Consider the following 22,386-nt stretch of genomic DNA (forward strand, 5'->3'; position numbering starts at 1 on the left):
ATGAACTAAGAGTTGATTCATATGCTGTGACTCAACTTCCTATTTATTCCAATAATGAAATTGTTGATATTGTAGGTGGTGCAAAGTCAATTATTGAAAAAATCCAACCCAGAAGATCAAAAAGGCCACCGTTAGGTTCTACGGCAGCCCAAGTAACTCGGTCAAGGAGCAAGAAAAAGAGCAAAAAGCCAAAATTGAGCTAGATTGTTGTGGACCTTGATCCAAGTGAAGAGGTTGAAGTAATAATGGATCAACACAATTTGGGTGAACCTACGGTACAAGAAATGGACATAGGTAAAGAAACAAAGATTGAATTGAATCCAATGAACACTCTGGTTATTGTTAATTCACCAAGTACTCAGACAACTCCTCCATCCAAAGAACCTGAAAACACTCTACGATGGTTAGAAGTTGTTGTTGGGAAGAAACACAATGTGGTACCAATTACAATCCCTATAGAAGATATGGTCAACAAGTGTCTTGGAAAGGTGTCCAAGCCGAAAAGACTCAAAACACAAACAATGCTTGAGGTAGATGAAGTAACAGGTCATTGGACAGTCAAGATGGTGATGAATAATGATGAACAACAAATACCCTAAATGGTACTGAGACGGGGGGGGTGAATCAGTATAGACAAAAACTTTCTCAATAACTTATCAAGTTAAAACAATACCAACCGGTTGTCTTCATCATTGAACTTAACCATGGCAATATCGGTTAAACACAATAAGACTTCAGACAACATAAACGGATAAGTCTGATCACTTCAAATACATTCAATACTTGATAACAACTTCACCTATAAACATATGCATGTGGTATACAAGTAATACCATAACCTATTAGCTCTGCATGCATAATCACTAAAACACGAAATACTTAAACATCACATGAAAAATGCACAACTCATGACACAGATTTTTCACGTGGAAACCCAAATGGGAAAAACCACGGTGGGGATGAATACCCACAAGCTTGTTTTGAACTCTTTTAAAGCTCGCTCTATTAGGAGCCTAGTCCGATTAAAGACTTTACAATAAGGTTTTGTTAGGAACCGATCCTGTTAAAGATCACCCGGTTAGGGGAAGGCTATATACCCTGTTAAAGGTTGAAACGTTGTTAAAGGTTACCTCGCAAGAGGATTTGAAGAACTCAATGACCTTGAGTCACCAAGTTAAAGGATTTACAATAAGCCTGTTAAAGCTACCCGATAAAAGGATTTTCCAATTGTTGAAATGGTTAGAAGACAACAGGTAAAACTCTGATCTTATAATAGCACTACATGCCAAGGCAGATCTTTTTCATTTCCTCTCTTCTGTAATCACACTCTGCAGTTTTCCTCTTACTGGTCTGGCAAGTATCTCATCACTCGGATACACACACAACATTTTCCAACAACAAACAATAACAAAGATCATCGACCTTATAGACAACAATTAGGTTGGTAGAATAAACCCTAAGCATTTAGGTTTACATTACAAGCGGTCCAATCCTGACCATCCAAACATATTACATAGAGCAATACAATCTCAAACAGATCACAAGACAATATACATCATTCATTCTTCACCGCATATGGGAATGAGTAACCAATTATGGTCTCTTCTCATACCACCAAGAAGAATGTTCATTCCCGAGGTAGACATTTAATGCAATCGACCTTCACATGTAAGATCCTCAAGGAAATCCTTCACACACACAAAACTAACATGGCACCTCGATCTTCTTCACATCTCTTAGCTAACTCATCACAGAATGTCTTCGGTTGCATTGCAGAAGCTAGATTGCCAAACCGGAAACCCTAGAGCTGAGACTACCAACCAGTAGTCACACTTAGTGAAACCCCGACACCGGTTCACTACATATCTTCATACCAGTTCACCGTCTTCTTCCAATCTGCATATCAGTTCACTTTCACTTGTTGACATCAATGACAACATACATTATCATCATATCATCATGCTGGTTCATCATATGCCAACAATATCCAACAAATGGCTAAGCCTATACTAGATAGAGACTTAGACAAAGCTACCGAGGATGACTTCATAATAGAAAAGATTGATCTGGGGTCGCTTTGCGAGCCATTGATGTTAAACACTTGGAGTCTTTCGCGAAGAGAATGATTTCCAAATCATGAAAAGATGTAAAGGATAAGACAGAGCTGAAGTAGATCATCACTCAAATGGCTGAGTACATCAATGCCATTCACCATCCAAATCCTCAACCCTTGTCATAGGTGGCAGTATTGTTTGATCCCAAATCTCTAGAAAATCAAAAGATGTTAGATCAAGTTCAAAGAAATGGAATGGTCACAGAGATGTTCAATAAATGGTTTGATCTCATAATACAGCAAGGTTTAGACTATATTGTCAGTCTGGTGAAAGTATATGAGGATGTCATGACTGTGGGCAAGGAATTAGAATTAGAGGTCATTGCCTAGGAGAAAGAAAGGACCAAATGGGTGGCAGTTCTTGCACAGATGAATGATATACAAAAATTTGGAGTGATGAAGTTCTTGTCTGAAAAACTTGTGGAAAGCTTGGATGAAAATGTAATATATGTATCAAGGAAAAATGTGGAGTGGCGAAATTCAATTATCAAATAGGACCATGAAGAATCCACTAAATTGCTAAATGGATTGACATATTTAATTGATACAATGCAAAAGGATCTTAAATGCATTGACATCCAACTTATGAAAAATGGTGCTCAAATAATCGAAGTTGCCACAGATATGACAAAAATCTTCCAAGAAAGGATATAGTTCATTCGGAAGACAAAATCCTTGACTACTGATGATTTATCAAAAGTAGCCAAGAATGAGTCAATGCTCACGGTTTGTTCCGATCATCTGGAAGTGCACAAGGAAAGGGTGACACGAGTATATATGGACAAGGAGGTCTGGAAGCAACGAATTCAGCATATTGGACTCCCCTATTTTCAAGTCATCCTGAACTTCTCGGCAGCACATTTAGAGTGGTGTGGCATGCACAGTTCTGTGGCAAAGTAGGATAGACCAGTGGCTTCCTCTGTCACGGTGGAGTCATGATCAATTAGGGGATGAGCTGTTAGCCTTTCTGGGGCTGTTATCTTAGTTTCTCTTATTTTAAGCAAGCGGTTTCTTTAACCTCTGGTTAAAGTAAAGTTTTAATTATTATGTAACAAACTATGAGCTTGGAGGCTATTTAAGCTAGGGAGTAAATTTATGTTAAGGTCGAAAAAACTGTGATTTTTCAAGGAACAAACAAAAATCTATTTTCTGTGAATCTCTTAACACTGGAATGACTAGTTTTTCAATGAAATTCTATGGTGTGCAGTCTTTGAATCTGTGTTTTTGAGGATTGGTGATCTTTCTTGAGAAATCAGCTAATGTGCGTAATATCATTTTGTTATTAGTTATTCCTATGTTTTATGGATTCATTGTTACCATTGTTTGCAAGTAAATTCATTATTGATTGAGTTGTGTTGATCCCCCTTGTCCTGTGAGACATTAGAGAGAATCGATCAGAGTTCATACTACTATGCATTTGCTTTTGCTCTGAATTTATGAAATGAACATGTGTGAAAATTGGAGTCTGTGAGCTCTTATTTGAAATTGATCTTCAAAATATTCTTTTTGTTTTATTTTTAAAAGCATTCCTTTGTGTTCATAGATAAATGCTAAAGCCTTTCCACACTGTCTGGTTAAAAGTATATTCATTTCAAAGTTTTCAGCATAAAATTCATTGCAAATAATACGAGGAGTTGCCCTTTAATGCAGAGGATGGATTTGTAATTGGTTCATCCAACTGTTGGTTTATTTGTTTCCTTTCATAAAGGAGTGTACAAGAGTCATATTATTATTCAAAGAAAGAAAACATTATAATTTGAAGAAAGGTATAAATATGTTAACTAACAGATTTTTGGTGATGCTGCTGGGGAGTCAAATCACAAGACTAGTTGCCTAGTTGCAAGACTGGAGTCAAGAAGATATACTAAGTCCCAAAGACGGGAAGGGATAGTTGATTATGTTTTTCAAGAGTTACAGAACCTAAATTTTCAACCCATTTTTTCACCTCAAAGACAAGCAAGAAGCAAGCCTCCTTCCCCGTCTCGTTCACTTCCTATATCCTCAGTCTGTCAAGCTTTGACCTTGCATGGTATTGCTTTACCTTATATAATCAACCCGACTCCTCTCAATATCATCTTTCCAATGGTAGCAAATAATCCTTGGGGAGCTACAGTAGGTCCACTGAACTTAGGTTTAAATCTAAATCCCCTACCCAAAGGAGCGAGGGATCACTTGCCAAAATTTAGTGGTGATGGCAAAACCATTATTGATGACCACTTGAATGCATTCAATGTTGCTTGTGGGATAATAATTGTTCAACATGAGGATGTTGGCATGAGGCTATTTGTACAAACACTAGCTGGAGTACCAGCAGATTGGTTCTATCACCTACCAAACAATGTGATAACAAATTGGCAGGATTTGAAAACGAGGTTTGAAGAAAGATTCAAAGTGGCTGAAGATGAACACTCTCTTTTGGCTCAATTGGCCTAGTTAAAGAAAGAGATTCCAGAGTCTATGAGGGACTTTGTAGCAAAATTTGATAAGATTGTACATAAAATTCCAGTCAATCAAAAACCCTTGGATGACAATCTGAAATGTTTTATTATAAATTCCATGCCTTCAGAGATAGGTTTCCTAATTCGCAGGCAAAGAGTTGCAAACCTAAGTGTTGCCAAAACACTTGCGGTTGAGTTGGAAGATGATCTAATCACTGCAAGGAAATGGAAAAGAGAAGTACAGATACTCAATGCTCAACCTTCTACTTCTTCAGACCTTGTGATCCAGAGACTAATGAATGATGTAATAACTCTTAAAAGACAATTACCTAAATCCAGTACATCATACTCATCCCCTTATCAAGACATACCTAGGAGGAATACAAATCAGTCTTTGGGCATTGGAAATAAATCTTTGCAATTACCCCCTACCCAACAAAGATTGGCAATTGAGGCATCACCATCTAAGGGGAGTATGTGTGTTTTTCATCTTATAGATGAACATGATGGTAGTTCTTGTCCTGAGATGGTGCATTATGCACAATTGATGAATTCTAAAGAGATTTCAAATGAATAGAGTGAAGAGGAATCTTTAAAGCAACCTAGCAACTCTGAAATCCACTTCCTAGAGTACGAGTCAGATTTAGAAAGAGGAGGTGACATTTTGGTTACTTTAGAAGATCCTTCATGTGTTGTGCTCACAAGAAATCAACAAAATGTAAAACCTCAGGGCGTTTCTTCATCTTCTGCTATGAATTTTAAAGGTAAGAAAATTGTTTCAAAATTTCATAACAATGATCAAAAGTCTCAAGAGTCCCCATTGGTAAGGTCTATTGAAAAAGAAAGTTCATTTGATATTGTAGAGTTTTGCAAATCCTCCCAAATTCAAATTATGCCTGCCGAGTATCTTAAATTAAATCCCAAAGAATTGGATAGACTCGTTCAGTTTGTAAAAGGAAATAATGTGTTACAGGCTAATGGAACACAACAGTCAGTAAATGCCACATTGTCTTCCCACAGTGATGTATCATCTTATCTTGTTGCTCATGAAATGACTCCTGAAATAACTACTCTCCAAATAGATGATACTTTGTCTATCCTTAAGGGTATATGCAGGATCATGGTGTGCCAAAACAGGCCCTTAAGTGGCAATGAAATTTCAGAAAATCAGAGTTATGCAACTTGACATGAAAATTTGAATAAGTTGTGAACATTATTTTTAAAATATGTAAGAAGAAAATCTATAGAAAATTGAATGTAGTTTCTAAGATACTAGTTGTTTTTTGGAAAACAAAATCCTATTTGATGAAAATTTCAAATTTCAATGCAATGGTAATAAAATTTTAGGAAAAGGATAAGAAGTAGACGTATGTCTGACCACTCTAATCACAATCAAATCATAATATTTTTCTATAATATTTATAATATAAGTATAAGACTCAAGTCCGGATGTGACAAATATTTTTTATAATTTTTTATAAAGTAAATATTTTTTTATAATTTTTTACTACAACTTTTCAGAAATTCAAAAACTCCTACATCTGAAAACCTTAACTTGGTCAAAACCTTATGAAATTTCATTTTTTATTTTTATTTTTCCCTATAGCAGACGAAGCATAGGATGTGATGCATGTTTCAGATTCAAAAATGTTATACCGTTTGAAAGTGATAAGTATTTTTCAATCAATCTATCAATCAGGACTATTGTCAAAATTCAATTAAAAAATAAATAATAATTAATTATTAAAGTCGAAATAAGACAAGCCTTATATTGTTGGAAAGTTGAGAACGTCCTTAAAAAACCCTTTTTGTTTTATCAATTTTGGTTACAAAAAAAGTCATCAACCACCAGTGTAAAGTCTGTAAAATAAAGGAATACTGAAAAAACACGTTTTTTCAATTGACTTTCTAGGCTTGTCACTTCCAAGCCAAATCCCAAAGCATTCCCAAGCCAAAATTTGAAATTTGAAAATTGTACAACAAAAATCGGATATCCGATTTTAATAAGTAAATTCACTAACTAAATTTGCACATAATTAATCTAATGTTTATTAATATATAATATTTTAATATATTAATTTATAAATAAATTAGTATATGATATTAGGGAGATGGGGGAATGGGGGGAGAGAGGGGGGGGGAAGGGAGAGAGATAAAGAGATTAGCGGAGAGAGAGAGAGAGGGGGGGGAAGGGGGAGAGAGAGAGAGAGAGAGAGAGAGAGAGAGAGAGAGAGAGAGAGAGAGTGAGAGAGAGAGAGAGAGATCAGGGGAGGGAGAGAGAGAGAGATTAGGGGAGAGGGGGAGAGAGAGAGAGAGAGATTAAGACACCAAATTGTCTCGTTATGGGTCATATGGTGTCCAAAGGGATCGTAGGACACAATATGACCCCTTAGGACACCATAGGACCCATAGCAACCCAATATGGTGTCATAAGGGTCATAGTGTGTCCTAAGGGGTCATATGATGTCTTAAAGGGGTCATATGACCCATAACAACATAATTTGGTGTCTTAATGGGTCATATGGTGTCCTAAGGGGTCGTAGGACACAATATGACCCCTTAGAACACCATATGATATGACCCCTTAGGACACCATATGACCCCTTAAGACACCAAATTGTGTCGTTAGGGGTCATATGGTGTCCTAAGGGGTCATAGGACATATTATGACCCCTTAAGACACCATAGGACCCAAAACAACCCAATATGGTGTCATAAGGGGTCGTATGTTGTCATTAGGGGTCATATGGTGTCCTACGACCCCTTAGGACACCATATGACCCCTAACAACACAATTTGGTGTCTTAAGGGATCATATGGTGTCCTAAGGGGTCACAAGACACAATATGACCCCTATGGACACCATAGGACCCATAACAACCCAATATGGTGTCATAAGGGATCATTTGTTGTCCTTAGGGGTAATATTGAGTCCTATGACCCCTTTGGACACCATATGACCCCTAATGACACAATTTGGTGTCTTAAGAGGTCGTAGGACATAATATGACCCCTATGGATACCATAGGACCCATAACAACCCAATATGGTGTCATAAGAGATCGTATGTTGTCCTTATGGGTCATATGGTGTCCTACAACGCCTTAGAACAACATATGGCCCATAACAACACAATTTGGTGTCTTAAGGGATCATATGGTGTCCTAAGGGGTCGTAGGACACAATATGACCCCTATGGACACCATAGGACCCATAACAACCCAATATGGTGTCATAAGATGCCGTATGTTGTCCTTAGGGGTCATATTGTGTCCTACGACCCCTCAGGACACCATATGACCCCTTAAAACACCAAATTATGTCGCTATGGGTCATATTGTATCCTAATGGGTTATATTGTGTCATATGACCCCTTTAAGACATCATATGACCCCTTAGGACACAATATGATCCCTTATGACACCATATTGGGTCGCTATGGGTCATATGGTGTCCTAAGGGGTCATATTGTGTCCTACAACCCCTTAGGACACCATATGATCCATAACGACACAATTTGGTGTCTTAAGGGGTCATATGGTGTCTTACTATCCCTTAGGACACCATATGACACCTAATGACACCATATGGTATCATAAAGGGGTCGTATGTTGTCGTATGACCCCTAAGGACAACATATTCTCTCTCTATCTCTCTCTCTCTCCCTCTCCTCTCTCTCTCTCTCTCTCTCTCTCTCTCTCTCTCTCTCTAAAATATGAGTAATAAAATTGGATGTCGGATTTTATCGGATATCTAATTTCTCTCATTGCCATTAATGTGGCAACAGTAAAAAAAAGGCGGCAATGGGAAAAAAATTTGGGACCAAAAATTTATACATTAAAATTGGATATCCGATTTTTGTAAATAAAAAAGAGCCTTGTGGGCCATTTTGTGGATTCCAACGGCCCACAATCTGCATATTCTATTTTATGTCGACGATTACAGGTTTTCAAACAGTTTGAGACAAATTTGTTCTTTTGAAAGATTCTTAAAGTCAAATCTTACATTGCCAATCATTTAGGAGCATCTTTGTGGAGGTAAATGGGGAGTAGTAGTCGTTGGAAGTCTAAACGCAAAAGAAAACTTTCAAATGACCAAATTGAAGTGTATAGAGAAAGAGATAGAGAAGGTCATAGGAGGAGAAGACAAGGTATGTTAAATATTGCTAATGTTACTTCAAGTGAAGAGGAAATTGAATTTGAAAATGTGTCACAAGTTATTGAAAATGAAAATGTAGATTTTGAAAGTGAAAATTTTGAAAATGTTAAAAATGTTGAAAGTGATAATGAAAATGCTCAACATATGGAAAATTTTGACATAGGAGGTGAACAGGTGGAAAATTTTGACATTGAAGGTGAACATGTGGAAAATTTTGACATTAGAGGTGAAAATGTGGAAAATTTTGACATTGAAGGTGGAATTGCTCAACCAAGTGAACCATATGTAACACCTAATTACTTTAGAAATGAATACCCTCTCATGGATGAAAGACAAATTCCAAATCCAAGACCTTCAAGAACCCCAAAATGGTTACTTGAAATCGATGAGAACATTATTGTGAATCTTGAAGGCAAGAGGTCAACAAGAACCGTTCAGTTGTGAGCTACACAACTTTGCAACCAAAATTATAGCAATAAGACATTGAACGAGCAATTCCAGCTCTTTGTTCAATGCCAAAAATTCTGAGATAGTATTTTGTATGGACCCCTCTCGTGGCCTCGTAGGTTCATATGAATCATTCATAGGTGCCACGAATTCCAAGTTAGGGCCTGTCAAAGTTTGACAATTTTTAGCACTTAGGGTGCTCAAGGGACGACACCGGTAGGGTATGACCCCGAGCGTTTGACCAAGTGGGGGGGAAATAGGAGCATGCATATGGTAATAATGCCTAACTGGACCTATCAGAGCTGACGGTTCATTATCATGACGAGCAGAACGATAAATTGGCCACGCGACAACATTCGATTGAATGAGACTGACGATTTTTTTGCCAACCAAAAAAATGATGCCCTAATAAAACCGTAGGGAAACTTGAAAAACCGAGATAGTCTTTTGTAGGAACCCCTCTCATGGCCCTGTAGGTTCAAATGGATCATTTGCAGGTGCCATGGATTCCGATTTAGGGCCCTTCAAATTTCGACAATTTTTAGCACCTAGGGTGCTCAAGGGATGACGTCGGTAGGGTATGACCTCGAGCGTTCGACCGAGTGGGGGGGGGGGGGAACTAGAAGCATGCATAGGGTAATAATGCCTAACTAGACATGTTGGAGCTGATGATTCATTATCACGATGAGCAAAACGAGAAATTGGCCATGCGACAACATTCGATTGAATGAGATTGACGATATTTTCGCCAACCGAAAAATGCTACCCTAATAAAACCATAGGGAAACTTGAAAAATTGAGATAGGCTTTTGTAGGGACCCCTCTCATGGCCTCGTAGGTTCAAAATTATCATTCATAGGTGCCATGGATTCTGAGTTAGGGCCCATAAAAGTTTGACAATTTTTAGCACTTAGGGTGCTCAAGGGAAGGGTATGACCTCAAGCATTCGATTGAGTGGGGGGGGAAATAGGAGCATGCATAGGGTAATAATGCCTAACTAGACATGTCAGAGCTGATGGTTTGTTATCACGACGAGAAGAACGATAAATTGGCCACGCGACAACATTTGATTGAATGAGACTAACGATTTTTTTGCCAACCGAAAAAACGTTGTCCTAATAAAACCGTAGGGAAACTTGAGAAAACAAGATAGAATTTTGTAGGGACCCCTCTCATGGCCTTGTAGGTTCAAACGGATCATTTATAGGTGCCACAAATTCCAAGTGAGGGCCCGTCAAAGTTTGAAAATTTTTAGCACATAGGGTGCTCAAGGGACGACGCGAGTAGGGTATGACCCCGAGCATCCGACCAAGTGGGGGGAAAAAATAGGAGCATGCACAGGGTAATAATGCCTAAATAGACATTTTGGAGCTGACAGTTCATTATCACGATGAGAAAAATGAGGAATTGGCCATGAGATAACATTTGATTGAATGAGACTAACGATTTTTTCGCAAACCAAAAAAATGCTGCCCTAATAAAACCATAGGGAAACTTGAAAAACTGAGATAGGATTTTTCAGGGACCCCTCTCGTGGCCCCATAGGTTCAAACGAATCATTTGCAGGTTCCATGGATTCTGATTTAGGGCCCATCAAATTTTGACAATTTTTAGCACTTAGGGTGCTCAAGGGACGATGTCGAGACGATGCCAGTAGGTTATGACCCCGAGTGGGGTGGCAAAATAGGAGCATGCATAGAGTAATAATGAATTGTATCAAGTATTGTTCATTAAATGAATTTTATTATATTGTTCATTAAATGAATTGTATTGTTCATTAAATGAATTGTATTGTATTGTTCATTATACAAACAACACTTAAGATGAAATTAAATGAATTGTATTGTTCATTAAATAACCATTATTAACCATTGTTAATTATTGGAATTAAGATTAAAGATTTCCATGATAACACCATGCACAAATGAGAAACAATTTATATGATCGAATATCAACTTCTGTATATATAAAAATGTCAAATGATTACAAATGTATGTCCATACACAAATATGGTATAAATGTCAACTCAAACAAAATGTATGTCTATATATGTGAATGTATGTCCATATACAAAATATACATGCCAACTAGACATGTAAGCATCCCAAAACTATCTATAACATCCTAAGCTACTGATGGATCATCAAAATCGATCCTCTTCGCCGCACTGCTCGGCTCTGAAGGATCCTGCACAAGAAAAAACAAACCACGATTAATATTAGTTATATTATATAATTCACATTCAAAAAGTTAACTTAAAAATGAACTATAATTGAACTACTCATGTTTACCTCATCTTGACGTGTTCTCTTCATCTTTGCAGGACTCTTGATGTATGTCTTCGGTAGAGGAGGTATGTTTTCAATATTTTCATACACAACCTACATATGTTCACAAACATGGCGTTGATACAAGTTAGAATATAATTGTCATTGATAATAACAGATGATATCTACTAAACACAAAATAAAATAAACACACATGTACTCGAGGCATCTCTTCTTCTTCATCTTCAAGTATAGTGGGTGCAGTCAACAAGGATGTGAAGCCAAGAATTCTCTGTACATATACACAACAAGTATATGAAACTATCAATCTATGTCTAGACGTGTATAATCACTATAAGTTATTTAAATTATTCATTTAATCATATTTGCATTCAATTACCTTTCCCTTGTCTCCAACTGCACTACCAGATCCTAAATCACACTACCCCGCACTCGTGTTGCTTGTGCCCTATAAGAGTAAAATAAGATATGCATGCAAGTTACTACATAATCTAATTAATACCAATATAAATGATGAGCATGTATGTACAATAAAATACAAATGACTAGGTGCAATAATATATGTACCGTCAAGCTATCAAGGCTAAAAGAAATGGCCGACAAGGTGCCCTCCTGAATCTGTGTCAACTCCTCCTCAGTCATCAACTATTAAATAGACCATGTAAATAAAAATGTGTACTTAATATTATCTAGATTATAATTTATTTATTTTAAATATAACACGAACTGTGAAAATACAATTCTTACCACTACATCATCAATGTATGATGATGGTGCCTCCTCGCCTCTAGCATGCGAGGACTCCCCAGGTTATCCTCCAGTCTGTGTCATAACATCTGGTGCTTCATGCATCTCATGCACCTCATAATCTGCACTGTCCACAGGAGGATCAATAGGTTGTCCAACTAGACCCAAGCATATGTGCCCACACATGACACAACTATGAGGCACCCAAATGTGTGGAGCCGAGGATGACGTGTCAACGCCACCAGATGCACCTCTACCATCAAAAGTAGGCTAAGCTACTGACCCAGCTTGAGAAACCAAAAGGCTACTCAAAGAGTGAATAGCTGATATGGTCCGTGAAGCCGCCTCACAAATGATATCTAGATGTTGTACTGGAGGTGAAGGATCAACAAGAGGAGGGGGGACATATGGGCCTTGGACTACTCTAACTGCCCCAGGTCTATTTTGGGGCATACCTAAACCCACACCCTGGAAAGGTTGGATGTCAAAGTAGTTCACATGTTTGCCTAAAAAAAACTCAGCATACAATTTTTTTATGAAGTAGAAGGGGACATCAAGATTGTTGTTGGGTGGTTTGTCAAAAACCATCCACCAACAATCCCAAAAAAATTTCACAATACCATCATTTGTGCACCATTTAATAGAAAGTTTTGTTTTTTTGGGGTCTACGGGTTGACCAATGCGAGGATTCACAAACAATGAGGCGATAGCGGCTTTGGATATCTCGAGATCCTTGATCTCCTTATAGGACAAGCCATTTGCATATTGTTCCCTCATAGAATCTCGCCACAAAAGGGTGGCATTGTGCTCCTCAGTCATGGTTTCCATACTCTTTATGATCAACGTGAGAGGATCAAACATTGGGTTTAGACGAGGGATCCTACGATATACATCTGCAATCCCCCTCAATTCATTCAAATTTTGTGCAATCAAATCTTGAATTGAGGGGGGGTTTGGCAAAGGGGGTTTGGTTGTTGCGGTTATGGTTGATCAATGTTTTCATTGTTATCCCCTATTTTTAACCTAATTGAATGTAAACAATTGAATTTAGTTAACCAAATTAAATTAATTTTGTATTTGATTTTAAAAAACCTAGTTTTCATGAAAAAAACCATATTTTCAATGAAAAAATAAATAAACATTAAAAAAAATACAAAAATTGAATGAAAATGATTGAAAACAATAAAAATCTTACCTTTCAATGTATTTTTTAGCAATTTTTGGGCAAAAAACCGGATATCGGATGCAATCGGATATCAAATTTCCACAAAATCACATAGCCCGTGGGTTAAAAATAACTCACGGGTTGTCACACTCGAAATATATTGTCTCAGAAAATTGGATATCCGATTTTTATACTTAAATTTTTTTTAAATAACATTATATTATATAATATAACAATATATTATATAATATAATAATATATTATATAATATATTATTATATTATATAATTATTGTAGACATATAAAAATGACCATATTTCTAAATGAATATTTAATTTTCATTTTATTCTCATTCCTCTATTTAGTTAAATCTAATTTAATTAAATCACCCACATTCTTCTATTTAATTAAATAAATTATTCAATTTATTTATTTAAATTCACTTAAGCCTTTTTACATCATTTAATTGAATAAATCATTTTATTTAATTAAATCCCTTCTCTCTACTTTTAATTAAATTCACATTTAATTAAATAGTTCACCCCAATTAAATAAATCTAATTTATTTAAATCCCCAACTTGCAACCAAATTAAAATAAAGCAATTTATTTTAATTAAATCCTATTATCCCCCATCCACTTGCATTTTCCTACATCTCCCACTTGCCTCCTAACCCTCTTCCTAAATTCTTCTAGAATACCTCTAATCCTAATCAATTAGCCTAAACCCATCAATTATCCCCTTTCCCTAAATTTGAGGAGGTCACTTCTCAAATTTGGAGTAAAGTCTTCCAAAGGCATTAAAGCCTTTATGCCTTCAACAAGCTAACTTGTTGAAAACCCCCAAATTTGGAAGGACTCTTACAAATTTGTCCCCAAAGTCTTCAAACCATTAATGGTTAACTAACCCTTAGTGGCATGGTTAGAGAATTTTCGCCTAACTTAACCCTAATCTAACCCAGGGGTCTCATCAAGCATTCATTGCTTTGACCATGGTTATCCCCTTAATCTTTGCACAAGGGTTTATCCTTTGGGTAAAATCTTTATCCAATGGATAACCTTAACCTAACCTTTACCTTTACCTTCTAAGGTAACCTTCATGTCTTCTCAAGAATTTAATGCTTCTTCCCTCTCCTCTCAAGCAGTCTTATGTTGACAATTGTCACCATTTCATTGGTGAGAATTGTAAACATGGATTGATAGCTTTCAATCCTGGCCTTTGATAAGATCCTTCAATCCTAACCATCCATTGCCCTGTTTCTTCTATAAATAGAGCCCTCATTCCTCCATTTTAATCATCCAAGTCTTTAGCATCATACTTATACTTAATTTTAACAAAGCATTTAGCCTATCTTTGCAATAGAAATAAATCTAATAATAATTTTAGAGTATTTCTATCATCCTAGATTAAATCATATAGCTAGTATATCATGTTAGGATAGCATTTTTACTGACCTTGTCATCTGATCACCTAGTTTAGTTCATTTACTAGCATCATGCATAAATAGGATGCATTCATACTAAATTTGATCAAAAGCATCCCTTGTTCTTGCATTTGTCATCCCTAAGTCACTTTGCTTAGTGATCTGAGAGAAAAGGCATTGGCCTGAGGGACCTTGTGAGATAGGGGACCATGGAACACTCCTTGGGAAGTTGGGTCATTCCTCATGGCTCCATAACTTGCACCAAGAGTCTCGTGGGTGTGTGGGCAAGTCCTTGAAATATTTTCACATTTTGGATTTCATCAAACTGCTCTTCCTGCATACAATTATATGATATATTATTACATTATATATTATATAATATATATTTTAATATAAAATTACAAAGAAAAATCAAATATCCGATTTTATCCGATATATGATTTGCTTAGGTAATTACCATGCCAAGGTGTACTGACACCCAAGCCAAGCAAAAAGTCAACATGGATTTTCGCATTTTTAGGCGAGTGGAGAAGGCTATTTTTTTCACATCGCCACTTTTTGGCCCCCCATGATCCTGCACTAACCCTTGAGTCAAAACCTGAGCCCTTTTATATATCGTTGTTTATGTAGACACCTAAAATTGTCCAGTTTTATTTATTTAATTAGTTTAGCTTAATTCTTCTATTAATTAAATAAATCTTTATTTATTTAATTAATTCATTTATCCTGTTCTAGCCTTATTTCTCATTTAAATAAATACTTTTATTTATTTAAATTATTCCTTTTTTTAAATTAAATAAATATCTTATTTATTTAATTGATCCCACTTCTTCTATTAATTAAATAAATCTTTATTTATTTAATTATTTCATTAACCTTTTCTACCTATGACACATGTCATTCATCTCTTAATTCCTACACTACCTACCCTCTCATTATTTTCTTATTTCCTCTACCTACCCTCTAATCATAGCCGACCATTTCTCTTTTACACCTCTCAATCTTATCCCTCCATTTCTTATAGTGCCTTCTATATAAGGAGATGCTTCCTTCATTATCAAACCCCTCAATTACACACCCGACTACTCTACGCTTTTGAACTTACATATGCAATCAAGCCTACTTGCAACCACATTTCCGTTCTTTGTTGAGTTCTTGTGCACACATAAAATCTGAGAGCAAATATATCAAACAAGATCAATGGAGATAGGAAGAATGGAGATCCAAACCATATTGGACATGTGATGGTATAGTCTTTGTGATTTCATTTGATTTGCATTGTCTTAGGTAATCTTCATATGTTATGGTGGATCTTTGTTGTTGTTAGGCTAGGGTTTTGTGGTTGAATTCATTTAGTCTTTCAATATTATTGTTGTTTCCACTTTTCACTGTATACATTTTGGCATGCCTGGTGGGACTCTTGTCCCTTTTGCATTTTAACATCTTTTGTGCAGATTTTGTGTTTTTGAAGTTGCAGATCTGACATTTATGACAACATTCTGATATTTTCATGTTTGCGTGCATTCGGATCGCGTTTGGTATTTATGCCGCGTCTGTGACATCTAGAATCGCATCTGCATCTTCGACAGTATTTTATTTTTTGCAGATTCTAGGAAATGCGTCTGTGTTCCCTATTCACGTCTGTGAGGTCTGCAGAAGCTTCTATGTTCAGGAACCGCATCTGTGTTCGAGAATTGCGTCTGTTTCAGATCTAACTGCGTTTGCGTATTTATATAGTGTTTGTGTTACTTATAATTGCGTCTGTGTTCAGTTGTTACATTTTGGCTTCTTTGATTCAGTTTTTTGTCATTCGGATTTCAGATCTGGTTTATATTGAGCTAACGTCTTCAGATCTAATGAAATTGGTGCAGCTTGTTTTGAAAGCAAAATCGTTTTGTTGAAGGCCCCTATTTCACAAAGTTTTTTGGATCTAAAAATTTACCTAACTTGTGTGCTTGCAGGAAAGGGTGATCATTTGAAACAATCCAAACTACTAATAGATCTTTGTTGCAAGACCTTGTCAAGGGTTTTTGATCTTTCATTGTGTGCCTTGTTTTCATAGATTATCAAACACTTCAATTGGTGCACTAAAATTGAACCAGTGTCCTTTGTGTCTTGGGTAATAGGCTCTTTTTGTTTCATCTTTAGAGGGCCTGTCTCCCCATGTGGTCATTAGGACTACTAGTGAGGAGAGAACGACCCAAGCGGTAGCGAGGAAAACCCACCTCTTCCAAACCTATATAAACAACTGTATTCATGGTGAAAACTGTGGATAACGTCTGCTGATTAGTTCATACTGACACTATGTCTCCCCCTAAACCCGTTTGATCAAATTTATTTGATCAGTTGTAGGGCATAACCCCTATCGGCTGGGAGCCTTCTGTATTTACAGAGCTGAAAGTGTCGCATGTATGGCCACACGAGCGAATGCCCTTACTAGCACCTTTTTATTTTAGAAGCCAAAATCCTTCTAGTTGTTAGGTCAGGAGGTCGGACCTCTCAAGCGACCCACACACATACGGTTCTTAGTAGAGATACAAAGTTTGCCACGAGGAATTTTCATGGGGACTGATGCTTGGCTGCCCCAAGAAGTGAGTGTCGAGGGTGGAGCTAGTGGGGTCAAGCATCTAAGTATCCACTCTGAATAGCGTAGCCTCGGGGGAAACCCCATGTGGGATCAACAACTATTATCCTAGCTAGCCATAAGAATTGTGCTTGTCTTATTTTGAACAATCAAACATTTCAAGACCAAACATCAAAACATTGTGTCTTTTGTGTCTTCAAGTGTATGAAAAACAATTTTAAATCAAACAATACACTTTTCTTTGAGTCATTTTGAGTCTAAACACTTACAAACATTGAGTTTTCATCAACACTGTGTCCTCTTGTCATGAAAAACAATCAAAAATTCAGATTTGGTCACAACAAGCCACTACACAGATTGGAAAAATTGCACAAAAATTTTATAAACGCATCTGTGTCTGACAGAACTGCGTCTCTATCATCTAAACACGTTTGTGAAGGGCAAAAACGCGTTTGTGTCTTTTGAGCAACATTGCATTTACAAAATCTTAGAAACGCGTTTGTGTTTGACAGAACCACGTCTGTGTCATATAACCACGTCTGTGTTCAGAATTGAAAAAATTTTATAGTCCAGCAAACAAGAACAGTCATTTTCAGACTTATTGAGCTTCCTAGGTTATCTCTCTGGGTTTTCATCTAGCATTCAACCTGTCTTTGGGTCTCACAAAGTCCATCATTGCTTTACACCTTACATTACATTCACATTTGTTTAAACTTGAGTCAAAAGGTCACTTGCTTGTCCTCATCATACTTTGTCAACATATTACATACAACAACATTTTGCTAAGTGGTCCCTCATCAAGGTCTATCACCTTTGGGTCTCATTTGGTCTTACTTAGAGTCAAGGTCAACTTACCTCATCAAGAGAAACTATCATCTCTTTGGAAGCCACACCTACTCTACTACATACATACTCGGTCTTACACTTTGGACATTGCAAGTACACCTCAGATTCATTTACATTCCATTCAACTCGTGGTCTTCCATACTCTTTCCATTTTCATCTAGTCTCACACATCTTGGTCAATACCTAGTTCATGGTTGAAACCTGTTTCCAAAAATTTAGGAGAGAAGCTAAAGAGGCTCAAGAGTCCGCAAAAATGAGTTCCTATGAGTATGAAAATGATATCTTTTTCAATTCTGATCATACTACGTTACCTGACATGGATGCCTATAGAAACATTCCAAATGTTGAGAACATGGACACCTATAGAAACATTCCAAATGTTGAGAACATGGATGCCTATAGAAACATTCCAAATGTTGAGAACATGGATGCCTATAGAAACAACAATGATACACACAATGACAATATGGACAACATTTCAGTATAGTCAGCAGAAGTGAAATAGTCCATTATGGATTCCCATTTCAATAGATTGGTTGAGGAAATAATGAGGAGAGATAGACAATAATTCTTACAAGTGATGGCACAAAGTGGAGCCAAGATCCCTCATGATTTTGACATGTCTCAAATAATGGAAAATTGACCTTTGCAACAACCTCACCTCAACATGGATCAAAGGAGACTTAATAGTGGAGGCAATAGAGGACCACATCTTGTGCCTGAATCACCATCATCTTTGTTTCAAAAACCAGAGGTCCCATACACACATGGTCAAGCATATGATACTCACCTTCACAGACCATTATGGAAGTCTTATGCCAAAAAATATGCTCAATCACATACCAATGCTAAAGACCTACCACCAAAGCAATTGGATATCCAAAGGCATGATCAAAATTTGGACACAAGAAACCCCGCATCAAATTTGGGGACAAAACAATAGAAAAAACTCATGACATGCCTATAGAGTATGGTATACATGGACAAAGCAGATATTCCATTCCTCACCACAACTCTATACCAAGTGGTCCATATATGCAGCATCATTATAGACCTCCTCCATATGAACATATGTATGATCAATATCATCCATATATGCAGCATGCTCCTCCTCCACCCAGTGCTTCAGGCATGGGGTATGGTCCAAGAAGTCGATCTCCACCTAAGAACAATTTGGAACAGCAAATCAAAGATTTACAAAAGAAAATAGAGGACATAAATACACTGAAGCCAACTTACACAATGAGAGACATATGTCCCTATCCATTTGACAAAAGCATTCCAATGCCTCCTTTTCCTACACATTTCGTGACACCTAAGTTCGATAAGTACAAAGGAAAAGGGGATCCTAAAGCACATATAAGAAAGTTTTTCACAACTTGCATTGAGGTAGCAGCAGAAGAGACATATTTGATGAGATTATTCCCACAGAGCTTCGGTGATCAAGTTATGGAATGGTTCTCCCAACTCCCACCTAGAATTAAGTCTTGGGATGATCTAACAGAGGCATTTATCCAACATTTATCATACAACATAGAGATAGACATATCAGTCACTACTTTGTGCAACACCAAGCAAAGGGATGGAGAATCTTTTTCATCAATTTTACAAAGATGGAGAAATCTAGCCAGCAGATGCTCTTGTGAAATTCCACAAAAAAAAATGGTAGAAATGTTCACTCAGAATGTTAACAAAGACATTGGTTATGACCTAAGGAAAGCTTGATTTTCCACCTTCAAGGACATCATTGAAAAAGGCTTGGCAATAGAAAAGGTCCTAATCTAACAAGGAGTCATTAAGATATTCAAAGAAAACAATGAGGACTATAAAGGAAAAGACAAGCCCAGATTTTAGAATAAAAACAAGAACACAGTTAATGATGGTGTTGTGGATGCCAATACGGTACGACCCAAAATCATTTTTTTTGGATCAAGCTCTATAAACAATCAAGTGAATACTCAAACAACTTCCAAGTCACGAAGGAAGTACACTCCATTGGGAGAACCACTAGAATCAGTTTTCAAAAAACTAGTGGCAAACAAAATAATAATGATTCCAGATCTGCCTCCATATGAGCCAAAGGTTAAACCAAATTGGTGGAATGATGACGAATATTGTGAATTTCATAAGAGCAAGGGTCATAAAATAAGAAATTGTCATTGATTGAAGAACATCATACAAGATCTCATTGATAGAGGTGACATTGAGATTGGAGGACACTCATCCAATCAAGAACATGAGATGTTTAAAGAACCATTCCCAAAGCATGAAAAGGGAAAATCTAAAGCCACAGATGACCAAACCAACTATACCAGAGCATCTTATAGCTATGATTCAACTATCAATCACATTTCAATGGACAATTATGTCTCTACCATTATCATCAAGGACAAAATGCCTAAGAATTCTATCCAAAGACCCAAGATTGTCCTAAAAGGCATTGGATCTTCTTCTGTAACGGTAAATTCACTTTGCAAGGTGCCCCAACTAAAAACAACACTTTGTCATCAACCAAGCCTAAGTATGACCTTGTAGAATAGTTAGGGAAGACACCCATGCTCATATCCATCCTTGAGCTCTTACACATATCACCCGCACATAAAGCCATTCTTGAAAAAACTTTGAGAGACACTTTCATCCCTACCGATCTGAATGTAGACTAGTTTCAAGCCATGGTGGGATACCTTTCCATTCCACACTCCCTTACATTCACAGAAGCCGATGACGCCTCCGTAAGTCAGCCACATAATGCACCTTTACACATTGAAGCCTTCCTACACAAACATCGAATAAAATGAGTCTTGATAGATGGAGGAGCAAGTCTAAACATTTGTACATTGAGCACTATTAAACAATTTAAAAATTTAGAAAAGGCTATGAATACTACAAACAAAATTACCATCAAGGCATATGATGATGAAGAGCGTTCATCCAAAGGCACAGTCACCTTGCCTCTCAGAGTTGGACCGGTTACAAAGGATGTGGTTTGTCATGTCCTTGATCTAGAGCTTACATACAACATATTGCTAGGACATCCATGGATTCACGAGATGAGCGTAGTACCATCTACATATCATTGATGTATCAAGTTTTCACACAATGGAGTTGAAGTGACAGTCAAAGCTGACCCAAATCCATTCATATATTACAACAATCTGTGACCTAGATTAGAAATAACAATTCTAAGCAATCGAGAGGCTATTCCTTCATCGGCATATGTGGATCCAGAATCCTTGAAAGCTTTTACATCAAAACAAGCAGAGATCAAAGAAAATTTCAAGATTAAAGACCTAGGATGCGGTAAGTATATCTTTCATGTTGATCAACTCCCACTATCTCCTAAGAGATTGAGTTGACAGGAACAATCTATAAACAATTTGCAAGGAATTGGGTGTGAACCACCTAGTGTTCTGGCTACTAAGTTTGAATGCAAATCTCCTCTAGTGGTGCAAGCAACTCTTGATATCAATAGTCCTAAGAGTGGTTCCAGCAAAGAATTTATTGAGAATATCGCCAGCCCTCTTGAGAACTCACATAGCTTTATCATTTCATCCACTCATTTCATTTCCACTCTGCTCCCAGACTTAGATCAACAAGAATTACAAAAGCCCTTACTAATTGGGGATCAAAAATCAAGCTTTGAAAAGAAAAATCTAAAAGTCAAAAATAAAGATAAGTCCTTTAGTCCAAATCAAAATCAAAAGCTATTGGACTCTGCAAAAATCAAAGTCAAGGATAAAAATCCTATGAACGAGAAAGAACAAGAGTTGATCTCCCCTAATATCAAAATAACTGGGGGCAAAAGTTCTAAAATTTCAAGTCAAAAAGAATACTTGTTGATCCTAAGTCTCCATCATGCCATCCTACTTTCACTTCTTTTCGCAATCATAAACCTTCATCCCTCATCCACTTGTTTTACACATCCATTCCCTTCTGGTGATACATCATGGACCTTTAATGGAGCTTCCTCGAAGGACTTTGTTGTCAGTGATGCCCAAACTTCTTTAGGTGACATGAAAACGGGCCTGTGTAGTCCATACATTAGTAATTCTATCTCAGTTCCTTTATCAAGGAAGACAGTCACTCAAGCTAAAAATCATTCAGTCAAGGAATGACGCAAATACAATCATAAGGTTAAGCCTCATACACTTAAGGTGGGTGACTTAGTTCTCAGAGA

At 36.9% G+C, this 22,386-nt stretch overlaps 1 protein-coding gene across 1 annotated transcript in view; it reads left to right on the forward strand.

Annotated features, from left to right (window-relative positions):
- Positions 1-245: 245 nt before the first annotated feature.
- The window catches only part of LOC131029055 (uncharacterized), a 35,375-nt gene continuing 13,234 nt past the window's right edge, over positions 246-22,386 (forward strand). Inside the window, exon 1 of the mRNA XM_057959450.1 lies at positions 246-403. Within this exon, the coding sequence (XP_057815433.1) occupies positions 246-403 (158 nt within the window). The remainder of the gene's footprint in view (positions 404-22,386) is intronic.

The sequence above is a fragment of the Cryptomeria japonica genome, chromosome 3 (assembly GCF_030272615.1).
Source record: "Cryptomeria japonica chromosome 3, Sugi_1.0, whole genome shotgun sequence".
Classification (NCBI taxonomy): domain Eukaryota; kingdom Viridiplantae; phylum Streptophyta; class Pinopsida; order Cupressales; family Cupressaceae; genus Cryptomeria; species Cryptomeria japonica.